Below are 27,197 nucleotides of genomic sequence, written 5' to 3'. Positions count from 1 at the left end.
TTTTAAGAAAAAGGGAAATAAAAAAACAGCAACACAACAGATTCGACAGAGGACATGGCACGTTCAGCACGGAGAGAAAGAAAAATCATTGGGGAGCCTTTTTCCTGGAGCTTTGAGGTTGTATATAATGGATTTTATAAGAAAACACTACCCTTAAATGTTCATTTTCTACCTTAAAACACTGTCCTGATTATATACATAGAGGGATTGGATCCAAGGGCACAGGAGTTCTCCTCTAATCCTCTCAGGTTTTTCTCTGCGACACTTCCGAGTTCACTGAAACTTAGATAATTGGTTTTCACATTTCCCAATTTTTTCCTTTTTTTGTACCAGTCTCAAAACATTTGAAAACGCAATACAGTTCAAAGACCTAATTGGGCTCGCTTAATAGGATGCCAGGCGCAGGCCTGATCAATGTAAGCTGATTTCATATCCTTTTCAGATAAATTTTAAACTCTGTACAAATAACTTTCCTCGCCCTCCATTTCCCTCTCCCTCTCCTCCTCCCCCTAAGCCGACTGGACAAGCAGAGATGGGGAGGAGGGCCATTCAGACAGTGCCAAGGGGGTATCGCCCTGCCGAGGCCCTTCGTTCTGCTATACGTGTCCAGATTTGGACAGGTAGGCAATGAGGGCCACCACCACACCCACGTACACTCCCGTCCCAATGGTTATGGACAGGGCGGCGAGGAACAGAGCCCTGCGCGATGCGGTGCTTGCTAGGGGGAAGTCTCCTTTGGCGATGGCTTTGCTCGTCTGGAAAAAAAAGTGCAGAAACAGACATTAAAGGCACAAGAGATAAGATCATTGTTACAATACCATTGTAAATCCCTGCCTATCATTGAAAAAGGCTCACTGACTTGCTGACTCACCCTCTGCCTGTGTTTATAGTCCATAAATTCGGGTTTCAAAATATAGTCGACGCACCGACACCCTGTACCAAAACATTGTGCAGCTGTACAATAATTCAAGCTCATTGGTTGAAAATTGGTTCTAATCAGCAGCCAATGGCATTTCAACGTCAGTGTGTTCACAGAGAAGGGGGAGGGATTGTGGTTTGAGGGTGGTTGTTGCTGCAATTCCTCTCTTGACCACTAGGATTCCGAAACGACCTATTGTACCTTTAAGAACACAGCAAACAAACTTTTTTGAACAATAAAATGTTGTCGCTGTTCTGCTCCGATGGACAAAAAGCTGAAGCAGCAGTTTAACTGAGCAATTATGAACGTCTTCAAAGGCAGTTAATTGGAAAGAGATAATGCACACTGCAGAGGGAGTATTACACTGCAAAAACGCTAGTGTTTATTCTGTTGTTTGACTCGAGCAGCGCTGTGCCTTTTAAACACTTTGCTAATTACTTCCAGGGCTTATTTTGCATTGTCCAGGGAAAAATGCTTTTAATGGAATTAGTGGAAACTGTACTGGAAATCCACCTCTCCCTCTTTGACTGTCTGTTATTTCCATCTAATATCAGCTAGCTGATAGCGGCATAATGAAAGGAAAACAATGAAACATGTTTTTAATGCATTTTTCGACACGTTGGTTGATGCATTTATTAACAGGGCTTGAAGCAGTTTAAGCAGAGCGGCGTGATTACAAGCTGCCTGTGTTTCTTCAGACTGCTGTTCCCTTTCTGATGCCATGCGTTTTATGATATGGCAAGAGCCATCCCTAGCATGCTTGGGGCACAAGCTTTCAATTGTTTTTAACCGCATATTGGCAACTTTCCTGATGACATATTTGTTTTATTCATTTTTTTTTTCTCATTTTTGAGAGCGCAAGACGTAGCATTTTTTTAACAGTTGTCAAATTCTGATGACTATTTTGATAATGTGTCTTATTTTGCTTCTTTCAGAGAGCCGACTATTCTAATGAGATGAGATCATTTGATTAAGAGCTAATAAATTCTAAAACTGTTTTAGCTACAAAATGAGACCCTGTTTGAAAATAAGGCTAGAGCAATACATACTGCAAGTCACCATTTCAGTAATGATTCCAATTAAAACTTGTATTTTGTCTTCACTTTCAGGGTTCACTGCATGGTTCAGAGTACCAAACAACCTCCCATTTCTGAAGGGTTTGTATTGCTAAGCTACTGTACATTGTTACTGTATGCTACAGCTTATATCTCATGCAGGTTTGGTAAGGGACTACACTCTGTGTGTGTGCATTTGTGTGTGTGTGTGTGTGTGTGTGTGTGTGTGTGTTTGCGTGCAGCTGTAGTTTTGCTATTGCAATGCATCTTTGCATCTCTGTCCTGGTCAACTCCTCTCTGGACACTGGTCATGTCCCCAGTGAGGTCAAGCGGGCCCACGTAGCACCACTATTCAAAAATCCAGCCATGTCCCCACACTATTGATCGGTATCCCTCCTACCTTGAATGGGCTGTATCTACTCAGCTAACCCATTACTTGACTAAAACAACTGCTTTGACCTTAATCAATCTGGCTTCAAAGCAAACCACTCAATAGAGATAGCTTTCCTCTGTAGCAGAAGCACTCTAATTTGTCAAAGCAGTATCCCTGTACAGCTGAGCTAGCCATCAGGTGCTTAAATGTGTATCTCAGGAAATGTTCACAAATGGTTCTCTTCATACCCTTCTGACCATCCTATCAGGTGAACTGACGCAAACCTACCTGGAGTCCCATCACCTTCCCCCTGGAGCCCCCAGGGACCCATTCTTGGCCCCTCCTTTGTACATTAAATCTCTCCGATTAATTATATCCTCCCATGGCTTCTCTCCTTTCCACCCGGGGATGTATTGCCTCATGCATAACAGTTTTCTTTAATGATATCTGAAATTGGATGATCAGATGGCATCTCAAACTCAAGCTCACGAAAACCAAGTTATTATATCCGTCAGCTGCATCCTAGAGGATCCTGTACCCTCGGTATCGTAATGTTGTCTACATCCCAGGCCGCTAAAAATCTAGGTTTAGTCGTGGATAACAAGCTGTCTGTCACATAGAACATCGTGACACTCTGAGCTGCAGAGTTATTTCTCTACAAACATCCACAATATTCATCCTTCCTTTCCTGCACATGCTGCTCAGCTCATTGTCCAGACCCTTCAGCTGTTCTGCTCTATGGCACTCTGGCCTCCATAGAAGTGCCATCAGGCCCCTCTAGCTCACTCACAGTGCTTCTGCTTCACAGTACCAGAACTGGGAAGTCCAGGGGCCAAAAAGTCCTGCCACATGTTTGTTACACCCATGAACTCTGATTTAGCAGATTTCACTAATTAGTTCTACCCCCTGGCTGAAGAATTGTGGTAATTAGCAAATATAGGTGATTGGACCAAAGTGCTGAGGAGGACTTTCACTTTCTGACCCCAGGACTTTCCATCTCTGCAAAGTATAGACAGACCATGCCTCTTCTCATCTCCCTCCCAGCCTCGGTTCTAGACTGCTCTGGGGGTGTTTTTATTCAGTGCACTGTGTGTTTGGCTCTTTGAAATGAAATGATGAATATCATTCAATCTTTATGTATGCACTTAAGAAGTACATCTGATAAATGTGATGAAATGTGTGTCGTACTGACGTCTGTGCTACTTTTATTTTCAGTCTTTCTGTGAGTAGTTTTTTTTAAGTCAGTCTGTTTTTAGTTTTTAGTTGTTTTTGTTTGTTTTATTTTATGGGAAGGCTCCCTCGGAGAATGGCACCTGCTCAATGTAGTAGCGTTTTTAATCTATACTCACCTAGCAGGAGTAACCAGAAATAGCATTTCAGATGCAGGCTTTTCTGTGCAATGTTTTCTTTGAACAGAAAACCAAACGACTAGGGTCGAGGCAAGGAAACAACAAATGTAACTACAAAAAAAAAAAGTCAGTTCTCAACAAATAAGAAAATATCTGTTTCTATGGCAACTAAGTGAAGAGCACAATGACATCTAGCTGATTAAGAAAATAAAAAAAATAAAAAAAATCTATTCACAGAGGAAATTAGTTGCCCTGTCTGTCTTTGGAAAAGACACTCCTCTTTATACTCATTTTAAGTGAAGCTTGCAGTCTTGAAGGGAGTGTATGTGCTTTTCAGCAGAGAGGTTTTCTCTGTTGGCAGAGAATGGAACATCCTTCAACGATCTGCTGACAGCGTGAACTCCTATTATTCAGTTATATGAGACCACTGTGAGTATGTGGCTGACACCATGACTGGGATTAGGCTTGAAAGGGGCATCTCTGGGATTCAATGACTATGAATAATCATTACATGTTTAATGAATTTGTTTTTCTGTATTGTGATAAATTATCATACTGATCTTCTCCTCCCCTAGGACAAAGATAGCCCACCAAGCTTATCATCTTTAGAAGGTAAGGGGCAGTGAGGTCAGGGTATGTTATGCTCAGTAGACTGACTGCAGGGAGCTCTTCATGAAACACTCTTATTTCACTGAGGATTGACTATAAAACACGCACGCGCGGGGACACACATGCACACACATGCACTCACATTAAAACTAAAGACCATTAGTCATATTAGGCAGGGCATATGCTTTGTTAGAGGCAGCGCCATAAATATCATATTCATCATAATAAGTAGTACCTTACAAACCTGTCACTGTCATATGAATTCAGCATTTTATCGAACATTGTTTTAGTATCTCCACTACTATTTGTTTTTTCTTCATCAGCATGGAAATTGAATTAGTGCCTACAAGCTCCGTGTTGGCTTTCTAAACAAAATGCTGGTTCCAAGGATTTCATTTCCACAGCCGGGGAAAGTAGGCTATTTGTCACCAACAGGAAAATGAAGCAACATTAGTCAGATTAATTTAATGTGAATATTTTTTCTTGCTCTAGGCGCTTTTCTCGCAGCCCCTGTGTAGTCACACCATACGCAGGCAGCCATTTGCATTTTGTCTGTGTACTGAGCCGTGGATGAGCCACACCAGCTTTCATGGCACCACGCTGGTCTTTGTCTTTGTCTTCTGATGTTTACTCTGTGCAAATATCGCGCAGGCAGACGTGGCTGTGCCTGTGGGAAGCTCTTGCTTTTTCCAGTTGCACTTGCTAACCTTTCTATCCACAGCATCGCTATCGATTTGGTTCCCCTCTCGACTCAACGGTGATTCAAGGACTTACGTAACTGTTTAAATCGGGAACCTCGTATTAACACACTGTCCACTTTTGTTAAACGCAGATGGTCTGAAAGCAGTTTCCTAAATTCATAATTCACGATTATTAAAAAGGTAATTAGTGTTAGTGTTAGTGTTACTACTGCAGAAGTAGTCACCGTCTTGTTTGTGTCTCGTGAATTAATTTCCTCTCAGTGACTGCCAGGTTGGCACGGACGGTGCAGTGGTTAGCACTGCCGCCTCACAGCAAGGAGGTCCTGGGTTCGAATCCCCGTCGGCCGGGGGCCTCTCTGTGTGGAGTTTGCATGTTCTCCCCGTGTCTGCGTGGGTTTCCTCCGGGTACTCCGGTTTCCTCCCACAGTCCAAAGACATGCAGGTTAGGCTGATTGGAGAGTCTAAATTGCCCGTAGGTATGAGTGTGTGAGTGAATGGTGTGTGTGCCCTGCGATGGACTGGCGACCTGTCCAGGGTGTATTCCTGCCTTTCGCCCAATGTATGCTGGGATAGGCTCCAGCCCCCCTGTGACCCTGTTCAGGATAAGCGGGTTAAGATAATGGATGGATGGATGGATGGACTGCCAGGTTATACAGTAAGCAGTCTCAGTGGTAGTAACCAGTCAGTAGGCGTAAAGCCTCCTAGAACAGCTAGATATCATTATTTCTCATGTGGGAATAGGATTTCACATTGCATGTACATTTAGACATGAGAAATATGAATTCAAGGTAATGGCATATTCTATAGATTATATACACTCCGTGAGCACTTCATTAGGTATTTATTACACTTATTTGTTTAGACTTATTAAGTCTTCTGCTGCTGTAGCCTATCCACTTAGAAGTTTGACATGCTGTGTGTTCAGAGATGCTCTTCTGCATACCACTGTTGTAATATGTAGTTATTTGCATTACTGTCACCTTCCTGTAGTTTTGACCAGTCTTTTTTAGTTTTTTGCATATTTCTCTGCAAAATGTGAGACTGTTATATGTGAAAATCCAAGGAGATCAGCAGTTTCTGAGATACTCAAACCCCCCTGTCTGCCACCAACAATCATTCCACAGCCAAAGTCACTTAGATCACATTTTTTCCCCATTCTGATGGTTGATGTGAACATTAACTGAAGCTCCTGACCCATATCTACATGATTATATGCATTGCACTGCTGCCACACGATTGACTGATTCGACAATTGCATGAATAAGTAGGTGTAATGAAGTAAAAATGTGTTTGACCTCCTTGCATATACAGCATGTTTGAGATCTCTCCACTGATTTTCAATAATAGTTCATTCTGGGGACTGTGGTGGCCATTCCGAAAACCTTAGTTTATTTTGTGGTATGCTATGGATCATTAGCTTGCTGGAATACCCACCCTCTCTTCAACTTCAATGTCTGGGCTGACCTTTGAACATTAGCCTATAGAGTTTCTTTATATTTGGTTTAAGAAACCCCAAAGGATAATGGATCCATCTTTGAAACCGTAAGAGAGTTTTTGTAGCCTTACATTTTTTGGTGAAAATGAACCAAATCCTTGGATAACTGTTTAGAGGAAGCCATGGTTGTTAACACCAGACAGAACAGCCACTGCATTTGGATACTTTAGAAGGCATGGAGTTACTTCAGAATAAAAAGTTCTAAAAGTCCTAACAAGTAAATCACATGAGTCTGGGCCTATGCAAGAGTAATGCAAAGTAATGCAAAAGGGTTCCCAAACTTGTGCACAGGGCCCTTTTCCTTAAAATAATCATTCATGAACAGTAAAAAAAAAAAAAAGAAGTTATCTTGCTTTAAAATTTGCAAAAAGGTGTCATTTTTAACTGTACTATTTAGAGTTCAGGTTTGCTTTCAATCACACACATATTAATTGTAATTTGACATTTAAATCAGGGGTGCCCAAATTTTTGCACTGCACTGTATCACAATTCTCTCTTCTCCAATTACTGATGCTAATCATTTTGAAGGACACTGGATTAAAATGTCGGGCTGATTACGTATAATTGTCCTTGCTGTTAGTTGAAATAGCAGTTAGAACTAAGTGATGAATTGTGGCTCGATTTAATGTACTCACTATGGAAATGAGACATTCATCATCAGGTCAGAAAGAAAGTGTTACTATTTATAGACAGACCTGGGGTCAGGTATAATTAAAATGATGGTTACAGCGACAGTGGTAGCCTGGATTTTCATTACTGTGTGTGGAAATGCACGGGAGTATCAGGAGGTATATTATAACTGTGTTTTCATGTTAGCTGTTGATGTTGTGAATTATGTACTATGTAATTCTTAGGAATGTTACCTGACAATGATATATACCGTAATTACTGCTACAGTGGATATGCTTAAGGGCCCTTATCCACGATGACCTTCATGAGCCTACAATTTACATGCTATAGGTATTTATTTATTTATTTATTTACTATGGTGACACATGTTAAGTATCTTTGTTGAGGGACTTGCAGGCTACAATCCCATATCAGTAGGGACTATGCTGAATCACCACCTTCAATAGGTTAATTAATTTCTTATTCATTTGTATGAAGATCATGGTACATTTTAATATCTATAAAAATTCCAGTGGTTAATAGTGAAAGGTGAAGCCTTCCAGGTGGTGGGTCCTAATAAAGCACCAGCATGAGTCCAGAGCCAATGCCAGCTGTAGGGTGATGTAAAATAGCAATAGTATATCCAAGGGGCATAGGGTTTTTAATCACAATGTTTCTCCTACCTCATCACGCAAGAGAAACTGCTCTGGTTTACTGGGTGCCTGTAGTTTGGAGCTGCTGTAGTTTGGAGGTGTTGTCTGATAGTCAGACAGTCACTAAAGACTTTAATTGCTTTAAAATCCCAGAATTGCGAGAAGAATATAAAACAATATATATATATAAAAAAAGAGATTAAGCATGGCTATTTCTGTTATTTGGTGCCTTAAGTTGCACCAGCCTGTATTCAGTTTATGTGCATTCATTTTTTTACAGTGAAACTTTCAATCAATCTGTTCAATCTGAAAGCATAAAAACTTGGGCCTCTATATCTATAAACTACTTTACAATGGCAATGTTTTAGCAGCGAAGGTTCCTCATTTTGTAACATGGGGAGGAAACACAAATCACGATAAAGTCAGTGTCCTTATCATGGCAAGCATCCAGCAAACAAAATCCACAGTGATTTTTAGTCCCAAAATGTGCTCAGAGAACTCATTGATAGAATGTCCATTGTTTACTTAGCAATTATCTGGAGGCATTATCATTGTTGTCCATTTCACCATAGCATATACGCAGAAGGTACTGTTTAGATGAGAAATGTTACTATCTCCAGTTAATAGATACTCTCTGGAACAAGATGAACAGTACTAGCCAAGCAGACCCTCAGTCTAGCCACTGGAACCTGCCATGCACAGGCAATTACTTCACATGGAAAGCACAACTTCTTCCAGTACACAAGTTAGCCAATGGCAAGCTATTATAGTGATGAATAAGAAGTATTTTAGCCAATTAAAGTACATTTCTAACGGTGGAAATGAAAAGGGCTGGAATATGGCTGGTTATGGCTCAAAAACAAGATGAAGAAGAGGGAAGTAGATAAGAAAAGGTTCAGCGCTGAGAGAGACTTCATTAGAACAGCCAGGGTTCCAGCCCTTCATTAAAGTACTACCACCATGCCCACCCTGTTAGAGTGGCAGTCGGTTCTGTAGCTCCAGACACAATAAATTGTTGTCATAATTAATCCACAAGCCTCTTAATTCTCATTAACAGTGAATAAGAACTTCCAAAGGAAGCTGTATTTGAGGAAAGCAACAGACCGCATCCCTGCATAAACAAACAACCATCTGCCATCTAACAGTTTTTGAACAGTCTTGGCACAAACACATTTCTATGGGAAGTGTGAAGGAGATACGTTCTTTACATGTTGCAGCTAACCGTTTGTGCTTTTTGACCGAAGCGATTGTTGTTATAACCGCTGGTACTGATGCTTTTGCAGATAGGCCATGCCTCCGAGCAACCCCGGTAATGGTTGAGGTTCAGATTAGAGTTGGTCTTTGATCTTTGATCTGGCTATTGGATAGCAGGGCTTTGGTGCTTACCCCTTGAGAGAAGTAGAAGGCGGCGATGCCCAGGGGCCAAAAACAGCAGAGCATGGAGAAGATAGCCAGGCCCAGGTGGTCTCGTGGGGGGACCATGATAAAGTTGTCCTCGCTCTCGCTGTCACTGGAACAGTCACTCTGGGAAGACACAACAATGCAACAACCTGTCGTCACCCCCACTTAAAGGGCAGGGGAACATCCATGCTTTGTGTGCCAGCAGATTCTCAACAACTCAATTAAGTCATAAAGCCCACTCAAGCCTTCTGGGAGAAAAAAGAAAAAAGGAGCATTATTGTTTTATCCTTCGTAGCACTAAGAGCGCCTAAACATTATTTTCTCTCAATCCCCATGGACAATCCCGCCGATAATGTGTTTGCATTAGTTGTATATTGAAAAGTGCCCCATTATGTCAGCAGAATGAAGTAGGGAGGGCTTAATGAGGTGTCAGAACTAAAGCCCTGTGCAGTAATGTGTGGGCGACAGAAGCAGTCATTACTCAGTGAGATTTCTACCAGAGTGGGGGAAAGTTCTGACGTAGTTTACAGTTATGAAATTCACAAGCCTTTACTGCTGTTTATAGACCCACTGATGGAGCAACAGTGGGAAGATCACTCTGCTCTGAGACTCATATGAGGGTAGCAACAGGAAATGAGAACTTACTGTTCTGGGCTGCGGTTTGAATTTATTTGAGCAGCTTGGTATACATCTAAGTTAAACAATGCCATCTGTTACAATGAGGTCTGCTAATTGACGTGTGAGGAGGTGGTTGCTTTCCCCTACCTGTCCTGGAAACACTGGAGTGTTCTAAAATATATAAATAAATGATTTTGTTAAAAAGCCTTTCAGTTTTTTCGGAGGAACTTTACAGAGGAGAGAAGAATGAATCATACGGCTAGGTCTCCCTGGACTCTGTGGAGGTCAGCACATGCTCACCCTTCTCAACAGGCTCTGATTGACAACCTTAAGTACAATAAGAGGACCTTTACTCAGTTTCATGTCAAGAAGAACCCCAGCTTTTATCACATCTTCAGTCAGGCATTCAGTTACGTTTTGAAGGTCAACCGTCTTTGTGCAGAGTCTAGCTGGATAATTACCATCCCTGTTCATTTATAGGTTATCGTCTGAAATGCAAAGACCATACGAGCTTCACAATGTCAATGATTAGACTATCGCACCATGCTTTATAATACTGCCTTTCCACCCTATTGGCTTTGGGCCAGATTAAAACAGACCTCTCACCAGCATGTACATTTCCAACCGCATAGTCAATTTCTTAATTATTCTCTGGAAATGTCAAAACCCTTTTGACCCAAAAAAAAAGTCTGCATCATGTTGTATTAATTGGGATTGTGCTGAGTGCTGATTCTCTTTGTACTGCCCTGTGGCAGTAGAAGTCCCTGTGCTGGGAGGAGGATGCTTTTTGTAGTGAGCGTGATTGTGGTGCGGTTGATCTTGATGTAGCACGTTTCCCCGTTCTGCTTGCTCTGGGCCACACACCCTTGGGGAGGGGTGCTGAGCGACCTGGCCCAACAGGTTCTCTCTGCCTCCCCCGTCATGCTCAGCAGCTGGGCATCCCCTGCTCCATGGAGCAGCCCAGATTTGTATTCTGTCAGCACCCGTGAACGTCCTGACAGATAACGGCGGATTAACTGATTGTTTTGTCCTTGCGAGGTGACTGGGGACACGAGAAGACAATGTCATTTACGTGGCGAATTGCTTTTTTCGGCCCGAGAGACACGACTCCCCCTCCCACGACTCCCTCCCCAGCTCTAAATCTTCTCCAGAAAGGTGCAATATATTCTCTGGGGAACCCTGATCATGTAGGCATACACGTCCCTCCTCTAACGAAGAGGTTGATGATGTCTGCGGGTCAGAATGTCTGACAGAGAGGAGCGTGATCACAGCGGTGACCTTTCGGTAGAGACTCTGCCGCCTCTGGGATGCGGCCGTGTGCTCCGTTGTTTGTGCAAATGAATGGCCTGTTGGGAGAGGAATTCATTTGTTAGTCTCGTTACTCCGCAGCGGATGAAGCCAGGGGACCGGGGGGAGTCAGCGGGGTGGGAGGGGTGTGGTGGGTAAATGGAAATTGATGTTCTCGGCCGAAAATAAATGAGGCAATTTAAGGAGGACGAGACGAAAGTCAGGGAGGCGGGCACACTGGGCTTCCAGGTGCATCGCCTGTAAAAGCTCTCCTGCCAATTTCGGTGAAAAGCCAGCCATGGCGGGAGAGAGTCATCAATAGCAGTTGGTGATGCAGGCCCAGCGAGGTGAAGTGAAGGAAAGGTGTGTTCCTTTTTGGCACAGCTTGTTTAACCTACACGGCACACGGGTGCTCGCAGGCCGGCCGCTGTGGTCCAAGATAACGCAGACCGCTCATTCATCTTATTAACACCTCGCTGGCAGGGCCACGGCTGGCACCGGACCGAAATCCCACCCAGGGTACCGCGTGGATCTTTGAGCCGTTAATGAGTTTGGCTGATCGATGGCTACGGTCTCGACTGCCATATGACAAGCCTCGTGTTCTCGGAGTCCATCTGAGAAGCTCCGTCGTGATTGAGTGTTTTATCGCGGCGGGGCCTGGCTCTGGAATCACGCCGCACTTTCGGTGCCACGGAGAAACATATGCCGAGTTACGGAATGACAAAGCGAGCGTCGGAAACCGTAATCTCGCTCTCGTATTTTCAGCCATTAGATTTAAATGCAGGCCGTTTCTTTCTACTTCTATCCCCAGGTTATCTTTGAATGATTTCCAGGAGTAAATATAATGAGGAGGAGAGATGCCCAGAGGGCTGACAGTGAGCAGAACCTCTTTCCCTCTTCACAGCCTCACACCTCATGCATAGCCAATGACTTTCACAAAAGTTTTCACAAAACACACTAATAATGCACCTTGCCTATATTTGCTTATGCAGAGTATGACTCCACTGTGTAGATTATATACTGAAGGCTACCATTCTGTAGTTTTGAGCCTCTCAACACAACAGTCAGAGGGTAGCTGCAGCGTAGTGTTTATTTGGGTGTTCAGTTTTTGTCGGTCCGTGTTTTGGGTGTATGTTTTCGTCTACGGAACCAGTCCACTGTGAATAATGAGTGATGGATGAGTCTTGGTTTAACTGGGGCCCCGTAGAGGCGATGTGCGGAGACAGTGACAGTACCCTTAGCTCTCGTATTTGGATGTTTCTCCCTCGCTCTGATGCTCCCGTGCCCGATGTGACGGGGGCGAGAAAATCGCCCAAAGCAGGGATGGCATTGCAGTGCGCTCACGCACAGTCTGTCCCCCCTGCAAGGCCAATTAGCGATAGCAGGGACTCTAGCAGGCTTTTCCACAGGCATCGAACTCTAATGGAAATTCAGTGTGCAGCTCCTGCTCTCCAGACACGGGATAAACAGACCACCCTTTGGCAGCTCAGAGTCCTCCGTCTCTCCCTAGCCTTCGCTAACCGCATAAACGGCACTTGCCAAAGCGTGCGCTCTGATTGGATTTCGTCGTCAGCATGGCGCTCACAGCTTAGACTGAGGCCTGTTAGCAGTCATAGCATGGAGGCTGATTAAGTGAAAGGGACCAGTCTTTGAAAAACCGATCTCTGTACAATTGTATACTTCGGCGAGCGGGCTGTGCATTGTAATTTTGTTTGCTTGCTCTGGATTGTTCTTGCGGCTGGATTAAATTACAAAGGTGGCTTGCAGCTTCAGACAATTGAAATACTGTGAAGGGAGAAGCAGTGGCTCCTTCCCTATCCACCAGCTGTATCTGTCTGACATTTGTCACAAAACATTTGGAGCTGCTGTCATTTGTACTGCACCTTATCCAACCTGTTCTGTTGTTTGTTCTATGACAGAGGTGCACAACAAGGGCTGATCTGTTTCAAGATTTTGCTCTCAATGACTTAATTAGCTCAATGATATCTTGCTCTGACATTTGTATGAGCACCAGCTATAGCCACAGGCTTTAGGTGTATCCTAAAGATTTTACTGTGACCCAGCATAGTTTATAGAATTGTCAGAAAACTAAAACCTGGTTGGTTGGAACGAAAACCTGCATGCAGATCGGCCCTCCAGGACTGGAATTGTGCGCACTTGTTCTATGACCATGGTATGATTTGGATAAAAGTGCCTGCTAAATAAAAGGTAATGTAATGAGTATGGATTAAGGAGATGTTTCGGTGCTTGTGATACAGCCCACAAGATCCTTTCACCCTCACGTTTCTTACATTTGATGGTCTGATGTTTCATCACTTTTATTCTTGAACATGCATGTCTCATACAAGTGTCCCGGTCTTTCAGGCTGGAGTAGCATGCTAATGGACAACAGGAGAAGCCTGGCTGAAATATAAGCATGTTTATCTGGGTCACTTCTTCCACCTGTCAAGCTGGCAGCCAGTGAAAGCCATTTATTGAGCTGTTTTCATACCAAATGTGCCACTGCATGTCTGTGACTTATTTTTGAGTGAAAATATTTGTACTTCTTTTTGCTGCTTTTGGCCAATACACTCTGATCATATGACTCCATATCTCTTTATTCTTTATTTTCTGCACAATGGACCCATCTCTAATATCCAGATACAGAATAAACAAGTTGTTCTCTGGGTGTGATTTAACACAGGACTCAATCCAGTGTCCTGATTAATTATGTCTCTCCCCGCCCTTCTCTCTTTCCCTATCTCACTCTCTCCCTAACGTGCCCTCTCTACATGCCATGGGGAGAGATATAACCATTAGCCTCTGTGCTTCATTTAGCATCCTATATTTTAATGGGATGTCAGACCCTCAGTGAATGTCACTCATGCCTAAATAAAACCAGCCTACACTGAACCAGGAGACAAACACTGTCTTTACTCAAAATCAGGCAGGCATCGTTATGTTTATGTGTGCTATTTGAGGTAGCATTGGAACACGTCTCAGCAAACGGGGAAAACCGGGGCCTCGTTTCACGAAAGTAATTTGTGAGGATTTTCACTTGCAGATCGCAATATCTTGTCAGAATGCATTTCATGAAAGTGCATCTCTTGCAAATTGCAAATATAAGTGTGACAACTACACATCAATTTGCTTCCTTCCTAAATTTGGTCTTCTTTGCTTGTGCGGAGATGGGGGCATGCTTACAAAAAAATAGTCCACAAAAGTTTATTCTTTTTAAACATACTTAAGTAGGCTACAAGTTTAATTTTAAAGACAAGCTGAAATCAGAACTCACTTTTTTCAATTTAGTCAATTCTTCCTAGCCATACGAACACATCTTGAAGTGTATGTATTTTCAAAAAATTGTAATACTTGTGTAATTTCACACCAAAGTGTTTGGTCCATCCACTTCCTGAAAAACAAGATTTTACGAGATTTTACGTCATGGTGTACCAGTGGGCATGTATGTCGATCAAATGTCATTTCAATCAATATCCTTTTCAAACAGCGGTGCACATCCTCATTTGAAGTCCCCCTCCTCATTTGATGTCAGACTCCCTGCTCTTGACACATTCCCCTGAAAGATCCATTTCACGCCTGTATACGTCATATTGCGGAAGCTAGTACTGCTCTAACTTCCATTTCAGCTTGTATTTAAGGTATATTTTAGGTATATTTCAGAAATTAAATTGGCCCGTTTTCTGTATACAGTACTTTAAGTATTTCCTAGAACTATGCTATATATACATAGAAGTATTCCATGGACTACTTTTAAACTTGTAATCTCAGGTGGCATACTTTCAGTATTTTAAAACCATGATCCAAGTTTACTTCTGGAAAGTAAACTTTAGCACACTTGGAATTTAGTTCCGAAAAAGTGTACTTAAGGCCATACGTTTAGAAACTTTTTTGTAGGGGTTGACAGCTCTGAGCTTCCTGGCAACCAACAGCTTTCTCTCGGTTGTCGAGCCATGCCTCGGAATAAGCAAAACCTCTGCTTCCAGAAGCATCCATAAAGTGAGGACAGCTCTATGCATTGTAATGCAGTTTGCGCCCCCACTTCGTCACAGGTGATGTTACTGATGGATGGCTTATAGGTGACAGTGGGTAAGTTTAAACTGAATATTACAAATAGCGAAATGCCTAAAGTTACTATAAAATAATGTTTTATAGTAACTTCAGGCATTAGGTTTCCCAGTAGTGGTATTATATGCTGTAATAGTACTACTGGGAAACCTAATAGTTCAAATAAAACAAATGGTTCAAATGACATTTTTTCAGTAAAACATGTAATTCCAATTTAGTCTGACCGCAAGCTGAATTTTACACACACCAGATTACATTACATTACATTATTGGCATGTGCCAGACCCTCTTATCCAGCGAGACGTTCAACATCATGCACGGTCCACACCCATACAGATGCTGCCTCGGCTCCTGACATCCATGGCTCGCCCACATTGAGCATACGAGTATGAGGAGAACTACACCGTTGTGCACAACGCGTACATTACATTACATTACATTACATTACATTAATGGCATTTGGCAGACGCTCTTATCCAGAGCGACGTACAACAAAGTGCATACCCATAACCAGGGATAAGTGCGCTGAAAGACTCTTGAGGGAAGTACAATTTCAACTGCTACCCGTACAACAAAGATAAGGACCAGGGCCTATTAAAAAAAAAAAAAAAAAAAAAAAAAAAAAAAAATTTATAAACAAACAAAGAAAAAGTGACCAAACTTAACTAGCCAAACACTGCTTACCTAGCCAACTAAAAATACCGATACGTACAAAACCAAGGCAGGGGGTTGATAGTGATGGCCATTTTATTTATTTCCTACATGATTGCGCTTTGTGGTTTGCCACTGTAATTTCTATGTTAGCACTCCAAAGAGAACAGGGGGGACTATCGCATCTTGCAGATCTCAGCTCACAAGTTCACAACGTTCGTGAAATGAAGGCCCAGAAAGTTGTATCCTTGCAGGGGCACTGTAAGTTCCAAGGGCTCTGGCAGACAGGAACCCTCTAAAATATCAGAACATGGGATTGTTCATGGGATGGCGTGGTGGGGCCAGTCTTTTCATGGGGCCCAAAATCCCTGGATGAATCTTTGTGCTCATCAGTCTTCAGCCCATCAATAACTGCCCATGTATTTATGCAATGCCAATTAATGTAGAATATTATTATAGTGCATGGCAAACAGGATATTTAATGGACAATGTTGGATATACATGCATTTAGATTAATAGCCAGGTCAATATGTGCGCAGATGCCATCATAAATTGATGGGTGGAGCTGAAGAGTGATTGCGAATTTAGTTTCCTGCTGGTTTTTTTTTGGGCTGATCATTTATCATTTAGCAGCGTGCCAGTGGTGTGCCCATTGGCGTGACAACACGGAGAGCGTCCGCACGCATCACCAGCGGCTTCGGATTTACGGTTACATCTGCGCCGTGTAAAATTGATGGTATTACTGTGCCTTTCAATAGTGATAATTATCCTGGAATTGCTTTCCTGGAGGCCTCATTAATTACTGCAGTGCGGTGCCGAACAGAGAGCCAGGACAGACCCCGCTACGCGGGTGGACCTCGCTCACCCGACTACTTCCTGTGGTCGTTTATTACACCCTCCCAGCTGCGGACGCCCAATAACTCATCGTTACCGCCCTCCTTAAGGCCTTGTATTACCATCGATTGTATTGCTTGAGTACAAATCTTTGGGAACATATTTTCGGCGCATGATGCAAGAATATGCATTGTGAAGGCATTAGCCAAGCTTCAGAGTAATAATACCGATGAGCATTATGAGCAGATTCTTGCGATGTTTTGCGAAAGACGGCACCCACGCGGCACGAAAAGTCATTATATGTGCGCAGGAATGGGGGTATGAAGCCCACCTCGGTGCATTTCTGAAGCATGGTGTAGCTCGCAGATCTGGGCACTTCAAGCGAGGCCTGAAAGCCCGTCCCACTCTCAAGCACCGACTCCCTCTCAAAATAAAGTGCCAAAAACACAGATAAAAGCATCCCTCGGCCCTTTCACTTTCCACAAGTGTGTGTGAGTGAATACATATGTTCAAAATTAAGAGAGAAGTGGGCGGAAAGGCGTGGTAGGCCCCTGTCACACCTGCTGCCCATCTCCAGTGCATGCTGCTCCTTTTGCTACATTTTATTTGTGTATTTATTATTTATTTATTTGCTTCCTTTCTATATCCACCGCTAATGAGAGCGCGGAAGCCAGCAATTGGCAGCACTCAGCTTAGTGAGGATATACATATTTTTCATATACAGGACAGTGCAGTCGTGTTTTGACAGTGACACAATTATAGTTGTCTTTGCCCTGAACTCCAGCACATTGGATTAAAAACTATAGGAGGTTAAAGTGCAGCTTAAAATGGAAGGTATTACTATGTATGTAAACATGAACTCACCCTTTGAGCCAAGCAATACAAATGAGCTGGTAGACCACGAATCCTGAATTCCATTGAACATGCTTTTCACATGCTAAAGGCATGACTGAAAGCAAAATGCCCCAGAAAAAAATGACTAAAGATGGCTGCAGTAGAGGCCTTGCAGAGCATCACTAGGGAGGATACCCAGCATCTGCTGATGTCCATGAGTCACAGAAGACAGTCCCCGAATGCAAAGGATTTGCAATTAAGTAGGCTTCTAACGATGACAACTTTATTTAAGATTATGCTAATTTGTCCAATTATGTTTGCTCCTTTAACATGGTCAAGACTATGTATAAAAGTGACACTAATTCCAACTCAGATCTCCCAATACAGATTTAATTACCCGCAAATGAATGCTGATCATCTGCACTTTAACCTCATAGTCATTGTTTAATTACAAAGCCAATATGCTGGAGTAGAAAACAATATAAATTGTGTTGCAATGCAAACCCTTACGCACTGCACGGTATTTAAAAAAATTTGATATACACTCAACTTGCTAATGCAAATATTTAATCAGCCAATCATGTGGCAGAAACTAAATGCATAAAAGCATGCAGACGTGGTCAAGAGGTTCAGCTGTTTTTCAGACAAAATGTCAGAATGGGGAAGAAATGTGATATAAGTGACTTTGACTGTGGAATGATTGTTGGTGCCAGACAGGGTGGTTTGTGTATCTTAGAAATTTCTGATCTTGACATGCGACTAGACTAGTTAAAGCTGACAGGAAGGTGACAGTAATGCAAATAACCACACATTACAACAATGGTGTGCAGAAGATAATCTCCGAACACACAACGCATCATAAATCAAAGTGGATAGGCTACAGCAGCAGAAGACTTAATAGGTATAAAAATATGTCTAATGAATACCTAAGTGCTCACTGAGTGTATATGTAGTCTAAGCATATTAATAATTTGAGATGACTTAATTATTTTCTAATCAGCCTTCATGTCCCCAATTAAAAAATATATCGGTGCTGTTTCTACTTTTGTCGGAAATTGGGTAATTCATAAAGAATCTTGAATAACAGGGCCAGCAATATCATGTTCTTTTTTACAGTCATTAGGAGATGTGTTTAAAACCAGGGTAAACAACCATGTAGAGTCACTATGATATTTGTCCAGCTGTTCTGGTTCAGTCAATGTACAGTGCTCTACGTAGCAGAGGCCTTTCCTGCTTGAGGTTACATTCTCAGGTTTTACACAAGATGTTTCACTGCTGTTGTGTCTAGTTCCATGAGTGTGTAGGCAGGTGTGTGGGGGTGTGCGTGTGTGAGTGTGTGTGTGTGTGTAGTGTGTGTGTGTGTACGCTGTGTGTATAGAAGGCTGTGAAAATGTTAATTTATGTGCGTGGGTGGGTGTGAAAATTATGGTTTGAAATTAGTTTGCAATAACAAGGATGACTACACAGTAATACGAATAATCAAAAATATTCACATTGTACTGTACCTTTTAAACTTATTACTTGTAAAAAGCCACTGATGCTGCATTAAAATTATAATCAAAGCAAAATGTCAACGAGTACTGTAATTTTTCTATTGAAGATGAATCCAAGCTGGTCAGAACTGAATATTATCCATTATGGACACCATCATACTGGAAGAGAACACGGCTGTATTTTTGTATTATTAGCTCACGGTGTACCTTTTCGGTTGTTTCCCTGAGAAATAGGTGCAATTTAGAGACTGTGTGCAAAGCTTTTTAAATGGGTTTTTCAGAAGATAAAATCAGGCTTTTATGTCATCCTAATGGGAGACATGGAGGCCGTCATTTTAGCCAATATGACTCTTGGTCATTAAAAGTAGTAGAGCATACCAGGCTCAGAAAGAGCTCTGAGTCACAATTCTATCAAGAAAAAAATGAACAATAACATCTGCAGCTCTCCCATTCAGCTCAGGTTTGACAGGTTCTTAAAGGTAGGGATTGTGGGTGGTGTTGTATCATGATAAGAATGATCGCTCTTTGCCAAGAAAGCATAATGTTCTAGAATTTCTAATGGAATGTGTGAAGTTATTGACATTTTTTCACTTGCAAAGTTTTTGTTACAAGGATGCACCAACAAAGTGATTGCAAAGCGACAAACTGCATATTGACAGAAGATATAACAGTCTGTATCTGTAAAATGTCCTCACTTTAATCTGAGGGAGCCCATCTCCATGGATCGTTACTACAGACTACAGAGCCAAATTACTTCCCAGAGGGCAATCATGCAGAATTCTTTGCTCTAATTGTTGCTCTTAAGGACTAAATGTGACCTTCTCCAACATGTTAACTTCTTAATCTCTCAGACCTGAAAATGCACTGTGGCCTTGATATAATTGAATAAGGATGACTTTAAATCAAAAGCTAGACCCTCCCCCTCGCTATAGCCGTCCTCTCACCTCATATTCGTGGTACTCCTCCTCCTCCACCTCGTAGGACACGGTCTGGATCTTCACGTCGTTCTCCCCCAGTAGCTTGGCTTGGGGGTCTTCGGTGGTGCCGCACTCGGATGTGGCCTCCTTGTTCTCCGTGAACGTGGTCTCACAACACTCGCTTTTGTAATCCTTGCCTTTGACGCTGACGTCGTCCTTATAGAGGATGAAGTTGGGTTTGTAGAAGGCCTCCACGGCCAGGTGCAGAGAGGTAGCGTCCAGCAGCTGGTGGGCTTTGGCCTTGCCCCCACCCCCCGTCACAAAGTAGTTGATAATGTTCTCCTGGTACTGGTTGTTGGGGAAGTCGCCCTTGTAGCCGTAGTCGCCCTTCACGACGTGCTTGCTGTTCTTGTCCAAGAGCGGGTTCTGCAGCTCGCTCAGGCTCTCCATGGTGAGGGTCCGGGCAGGACGTCCAGCGATGGGGAGTAGGGACACTGAGACTGGAGACAACAGCTGCTAACACTGGTCACCGAGCTGAGAGCTTCACGGAGAAAGCGGGTGGAAAGAGAAGGAGTGGTTACTGAATGTGATTTTCTCTGAAAGTCAGAGTATTTCATGCATATGTGGCTTACAGAGCTGAGAGCTGTTCAGCTGCGCAGGCTGGCCCCGTACGGAGAGGCAGTGATGCGGGTCAGGTGGACACTATGGTGACAGAACAGCAAACCATTTGTGAAATTCAAGGATGTGCGTCAGTGACTTAGTTCTATTCTCCGATGCAAATGAACATTTAATGGGAGGTAAGATTGTGTAAGTTCCAACCAGCTCTGCCAAAGCTTCTGTGATTTTTCCTATTCTACCCTGAAAAACCTGGCAACATCTTGTTTGCTCTGTTCTAGCCTCTTATGTCCTCTGTATACCACTCCCATTGCAAATCACTACCTGTCAATTACTGTACAGACCATTGCTGTTAGTCAGACCAGATTTCAATTAACTTCAGTCTGATGTGTCACTATACCTCAAGAAAAGATAACACATCTGATGGATTTTGAAGGGGAATCAGCAACAGAGACAATTTAATTAAAAGCCTGGAGCGCATTGCTTAGCAGTCCAGAAACACACACAGCTTAGAAAACAAAGCATGCTAATAATGAATTTTCCATTGTTGCTGTTGGACATCTGATTGATGTGATCATTGTTTAATGGACAATGACTCAGTTGATGATAAATAGGGAAGCATATTTATTATCATTTTATTCCTGCTTTAATTGCAATATTCATCCAATTGGTACCTTATTAATCTGCCATAAAACATCAAAAATGACTATCGGCTAAAGCAGTAACGATTATTTCTCTCTTTGTAATGAACATTCTTAATTATTTGATTATGAGTATGAGGTAGGACAGAATGCAGCCCATGCTCAATGTTTAGCTTTTTATTCGTTATTGAGTACCGTGCAAGTTATGTAGTTTATGATCTACATTGTGACTAATTTTCTACATGACAATCCTGATATTACTGCATCTTATACAGTACAGTTGAGAACCATGTTTGCAAATCTGTGTCATGCAAACGGTCTGCACTCATACACTTTAGATATTGTATCAATAAAAAACAGCTACATTTGCTGTTAGCTTGCTTTCAGAAAATAAGCAAAGACCTGCATTAAAGCAGCAGCCAGCCTAGCCACTTGGTATGTAGACCATAAGACCATTCCATTGATCTATGACCCTGACACTATCAATACTCGACCTGCCAGCACTTCTCCTCAACCAGACTTCTAGCTGCTTCTCTAACTGAACACTCACACACTCTCGGGTCCATGAGCCAAGAATGGAATCTGTATTAATATGTTTGCAACTGCAAAAAGTTAACACATTTTAATCTTTCCTGTCCATGCAGGCTTATGTAAAAAATACACTAAAGGCAGATGTTTTGCGGTTCAGTGGTGTATTATGTACATCTTTTGCAGCATCCGCCAGTGAGTTGGCTTCATTTCTCATCAGGCTGCCACTGTTATATCCCCACTCCCAGAGTCATATCTGAGAGCAGTACCTACACTATAGGAATGGACTTCAGTGGTGTAGACTGGAGGTCCTCAATCCTGGTCCTAGAGAGTCACAGAGTCTGCTGGGTTTTGTTATAAATTAGCAGTTGATTAGCACAGCAATTGATAGAAAGTAACAATTGTTAAGAGAGATAATTAAACAGCTAACTCAGAACACCTGGTTTCTGGGACTGAATTGGTTGCTGATATTAAGGTGAAAGCAAATCCAGCAGACTTTGTGGGTCTCCCGGACCAGGTCTGAGGACCACTGGTGGGAATATAAAGGCTTGTGAAGGAAAGGAAACACCAGAGGGATCTTTTATTTTGAAGCGGATCAGGGGAAAAACTGTTAAAATCGACACTGACTGCATCAGCAGGAGGAAAGAAACCCATTGTCAGGGGACGTCTCTTAATGTGTGAAATCAGCTTGTTGTTATAAGCGTCTCATTTTCAACCTAATCTTGCGTACTGTGCGTTTAGACAAACACCCCCCCCCCCTTTCGCTCTCTGTCTCTAGCTCTCTCTCTAGCTCTCGCTCTCTCTCTGTCTGAAGAATTTGCAGACAAGAATTAGCATAAAATTAACTAGCTTTCTCTGAAACTCATCAGGTTGGTCTCTGGAGAGGACCATGAAAAACGCTCCTTGTATTCCAAATCAATCTTTCTCAATCCCACTAACTGGGGTTATGGTGAGCAAATACACACTTAATCCTTCAGGTGTTCAGTTTCATCCTTCTGTTTATTTCAGGCAATTAAAGACATTTCAGATCATCTGTCACATGGTCCACTCATGCCAGTTTAGGAGGATGTGAGAGTCTTGGGCATTTTTGGAGCTAAATAGGCCTATCTATGGGAGTAGATCTAATGATATCTGAATGACCTTCCTGTATCACCATGCTGCTCTCCCTGATTTTCTTGGTCTAAATCAATTCTGGTACTTAAAAAAAAAAGTGATGTGTCATACATTGATATGGTATGGTATTTTATGGTAGTGGATCATGTGGTGATACAATGCTACAAATGTCTACAAGTGTAGATAAAACCTAATACTGGTGTTACTGACAATTCATTTGCATCCAGATATTCTAAAAGCATTTGTATGATCCTGGAAATATTGTCCTATTCAATAACACCTTAACCTCTTGAGACATTTTAATATTAAAATATATCAATATGGAGGATATCAATTCAGTGAGCGCCTCCACCCCTCAAGTCTCATGGTTCTTTGTTGCCGCCGGCAACTCAGTGTTATTATGGGCTGCCATCCTGTTTATATCTGTTCCTTTAATGTTGAGCAGAGAAATGTGTTAGGCTCAGTGAGCACATGTTTGGAAATGTAATTTTAATCATAAATCCGCTTTCTGCCCTCAGTCTGCAGCTCCCAGAGGTACGTGCTCCACGACCACTTCCTGTTGTGATATCATACCACGGCTGTGCCGAAATGTCTTTACACTTGCTTTCATGTATGTGCATATGAAAAATGATTTACTGTACATGTGCTTGTGTATAGATATGTACGTACATATTTGTGTCATGCATGTGTGTTTGTGTGAAGAGAATTAAGAGAAAAATCGATAAAAACGAGAATAAGATTAATTAATTTGGAAGGTAAGGCATGGCGATAACACACCCTCGACGAGAGAACAGTCAGTATTCCTGTGATACTCTAACTCCTTCAAACAAGACAGTCCTTTATTAGCTCCCAGCACTGGCTGGCTGTCAATCAGCCAGTGTCTTCTCAGCTTAATAAACAGGAAGACAACCTCAAGCGCCATCTGAAGTGCTGAATGTACCTGAGCACCTGTGTGTTTTATCTGTCATATCATTTCCTCATATTTGTCACATTTCTTCTCCATCCTGTGATTTCAGACTTTGCTTAGTGCGCCTGTTGACACAGTTACATGAAACATGATTTGCCACACAGAAATGCTTGATAAGAAGTACCTGCTGACAACCGTTGGCAGAATAGTAATTTGAAAACGTAAATCACCAAACCAGAGACTTGTTTGTGCTTTCACTTCTGAGAATGAACTTGCTCATCTAAATTTAACCCAACTTTCACTTGTTTACGCTGCTCACTTGCTGAACCTGGCAGGCATGTCACCTTATTGACTTATTTACATGATACATGTTAATTATGGTAAATTACTATGCAAGGATGTAGCAGACTCAAACCTCTAAGTCTAGCACCCAGTGTTCTCGCCAGTGTTCTTCCCCATAACTGTCATCATTCCTCCACTTGCAGTCCATCATCCTTTTCCATTCATGCGTGTCCATTCTTATAATGTGCTTTTGGGACATGCAAGCAGCCTCACTTTTATATTTAATTATATGCCTGGTGTGCTATATTCATTCAGAATGAATGTAATCACACCCTTTTTATAGATCATACCACATCAATGTGATGCACAGCAGTGACACAATATGCAGGCATCACCCTTGTTAATGTCGTTGATTTCTGCTTGATGACTGCAAGGGTTAATAAGACCCTAGTACACTGCTGATGCCAAATACATCTCTGTCAGGTGTCTGTAGGCCCATATACACTCACTGAGCACTTTATTACACCAATTCATTCATGGGATTATCTAATCAGCCAATAGTGTGGCAGTAGTGCAATGCATGCAATGATGTAGATACGGGTCAGGAGCTTCAGTTAATGTTAACATCAACCATCAGAATTGGAAAAAAACGTGACTTTGACTGTAGAATGATTGTTGGTGGCAGACTGGATCGTTTGAGTATCTCAGAAACTGCTGATCTCCTGGAATTTCACACACACTAGTCTCTAGTATGTGCAATGGCACAAAAAACTAAACAAAAAAATCCAGTGAGCAGCAGTTCTGCAGACAAGAATGCCTCGTTAATGAGAGACGATGAGAGAGAATGGCCAGACTGGTCAAAGCTGACAGGAAGGTGGCAGTAATGAAAATAACCACACATTACAACAGTGGTATGCAGAAGAGCATCTCTGAACACACAATGCATCATAACTCTACATGGATAGGCTACACCAGTAAAAGTCTAAAAAATATGTCCAATAAATATCTAATAAAGTGCTCTCTGAGTGTGTATGCCTATAGGCCCATAGCCGAGTGAAAACAGAGTGGTCCCTGAGCATCATGGCTCAGAAATTGAAGTTAGTACCCTCTCTCCAAACTAGTGAAGTGGTAGCTCACTGTATTACATGGCTGCTCTTACAGCCACCCACCCCCCTCCCCCCGTGCAAGATCAGTAGGTTTTTGCCAGCAGGTGATCCCAGAATTAAGAGGTTTTTTTTCCCCAGTTTTGACGAGTTATTAGTTTCAGTTTATCTTCTCAATATTCTGCAAAGCAGGCTGTCATTTGGTTGTCATCTCCGGACTGCTCTGCTAGACCATTCCTAAAAGTAGTGGCATTATTTTATCAGGTTATCAATCACACATAGTTCCCCTCGCTGAAACTGAAATATGGCTGAACAATGCTCCTGGCTATTTCACAATTGGTTAAATACACCTGTCACCACTAGCACCCCCGCCGTACGACATAGTCTTTCTCTCAGAGACACTTAAGGGACATGGAAATATTATGATCTGTATTACTTCTTTATCTGTTTTAATCGATGCAGTCAATAACAGACAATTGGATGCTTGGATTGGTGATTGATTGTATTAATCGGGGCGACATGACTCAGGCAGTAAGAGCAGTCGTCTGGCATTCGGACGGTTGCCGGTTCGATCCCCCGCCCGGGCTGTGTCGGAGTGTCCCTGAGCAAGACACCTAACCCCCAAATGCTCCTGACTAGCTGGTCGGCTCCTTGCATGGCAGCCAATCACCGTCAGTGTGTGAGTGTGTGTATGAATGGGTGAATGAGAAGCATCAATTGTACAGCGCTTTGGATAAAGACGCTATATAAATGCCAACCATTTAGTCTTTCTCTCAGAGACACTTAAGGGACATGGAAATATTATGGTCTGTATCACTTCTTTATCGGTTTTAATCGATGCATTCAATAACAGACAACTGGATGCTTGGATTGGTGATTGATTGTATTAAAAAACCATTGAAGGCAATCTAAATGTTCTAAGAGACACATTTAAACCCATGAAAACAGTAGAAGTCACATTGACTTGGACACTAAGGAGGAGGCATATATCTAAAGACTGCTTTCAAATTTAATTTATTCCTGAAGTTCTCTGCAAAAGGGAAATTATATCACAATCACAATGCTATAAAATCACCCTTCTTCCCTTTGCTCAGAAAGAAATTTTTGTTATCTATTTCTGGTTACCTTCCATCCTTTTGAAAATAAGTTTTGGAATTGAAAATTGAAAGGACGTTTTCATCTGCGCAGCTATGCAAATCCAAATGAACTATCATTTGAACCATTGAATAGGCTACTTTAATTATTGCCAGTAATGAGACCTATACTTTGAAGAAGAAATTAAATGTAGGCAAAAAATAATTAGCTAATCGTGCATCAAGGGCCCCTGCTGCTCTGTATTACGTTTCAATACGTTTCAAATGTCACCTCTTAACAATACAGCAAGAGTAGATACAAGAAAATATTGAATCCTAATTAACTACATTCATCTGACATTCGTGGCGCATTTGTGTGACCTCATGGTGATTCTTCGTAATCAACTTTTTAATTAATGAACAGAAGTTCTTAACCACCTGTCACGTATCGTTGTCAGAGTTCATTCTTATCAACACGGCATGCCTTCTGCAATGTGAATACCATTAAAGTTTTCTTTATGAATCCCAACATGTAAATGTTTCTCATCATTTCCCAAATCTAACAGTATTAATGCTTTTCGGAGTATGATTCGAAGAATGTTGAGCAGATAAAGTTTAATTAGAACCATCCACTCACCTATTATTTCCAGAGAATCCAAATGCTGTTTGCCTGACCGTCATCCCCGTGTAATTTTAAAGCATGCTGAGAAAAAGGATTGATGTTACGGATTCAGTTCTTTCTTAAGTGTTCGTACACCTAAATTATCGAGAGATTTACAAGACAGCTAAATCAAGATTCCTTTGACAGTAGGTTGTTTCATGCAGTTGTCCTCAGATGCAATATACTGTCAAAACTGTAACCATCGTGAAAATGTGCGTCCACATTCATTCTCCGGGTAATCTTTAAAAAACATTTCTCAATTTTAGAGCAGAATTCTTCTTGGTCTTCAGAACGATCCTCGGTCGAAATCTATGACATACTGGCAAAATGGTCAATGACTTTCATCTTTGTCTTCTTTCGAGGCTGTAAATGCTATTTCTGTATGATCAATACTCCACTATGAACTGACCG

The 27,197-nt window shown here is 42.0% G+C and overlaps 1 protein-coding gene across 1 annotated transcript; it reads right to left on the bottom strand.

Annotated features, from left to right (window-relative positions):
- Positions 1 to 478: 478 nt before the first annotated feature.
- On the bottom strand, positions 479 to 27,197 carry LOC133138298 (synapse differentiation-inducing gene protein 1-like). The gene is made up of 4 exons (XM_061256926.1): positions 26,763 to 27,197; positions 19,891 to 20,404; positions 9,150 to 9,287; positions 479 to 755 (listed from the first exon to the last, which is right to left on the bottom strand). The coding sequence occupies exons 2-4, from the start codon at positions 20,311 to 20,313 to the stop codon at positions 597 to 599; spliced, it is 720 nt and encodes a 239-aa protein (XP_061112910.1). The 5' UTR covers positions 20,314 to 20,404; positions 26,763 to 27,197; the 3' UTR covers positions 479 to 596.

The sequence above is a fragment of the Conger conger genome, chromosome 1 (genome assembly GCF_963514075.1).
Source record: "Conger conger chromosome 1, fConCon1.1, whole genome shotgun sequence".
In the NCBI taxonomy this organism is placed as follows: domain Eukaryota; kingdom Metazoa; phylum Chordata; class Actinopteri; order Anguilliformes; family Congridae; genus Conger; species Conger conger.
The sequence above is the reverse complement of the archived record's forward strand: the minus strand, read 5'-3'. Positions and strand labels throughout refer to the sequence as shown.

Bases quoted from the DNA above. Each gene is read 5' to 3' on its own strand.
- LOC133138298 (XM_061256926.1), bottom strand. From the start codon at position 20,313: ATGGAGAGCCTGAGCGAGCTGCAGAACCCGCTCTTGGACAAGAACAGC. The intron at 9,288-19,890 runs GTGAGAGGACGG...GTGTCTTCCCAG, and splicing joins AGGAGTACCACGAATATGAG to AGTGACTGTTCCAGTGACAG. The intron at 756-9,149 runs GTAAGCACCAAA...TTTTTTTTCCAG, and splicing joins CCTTCTACTTCTCTCAAGGG to ACGAGCAAAGCCATCGCCAA.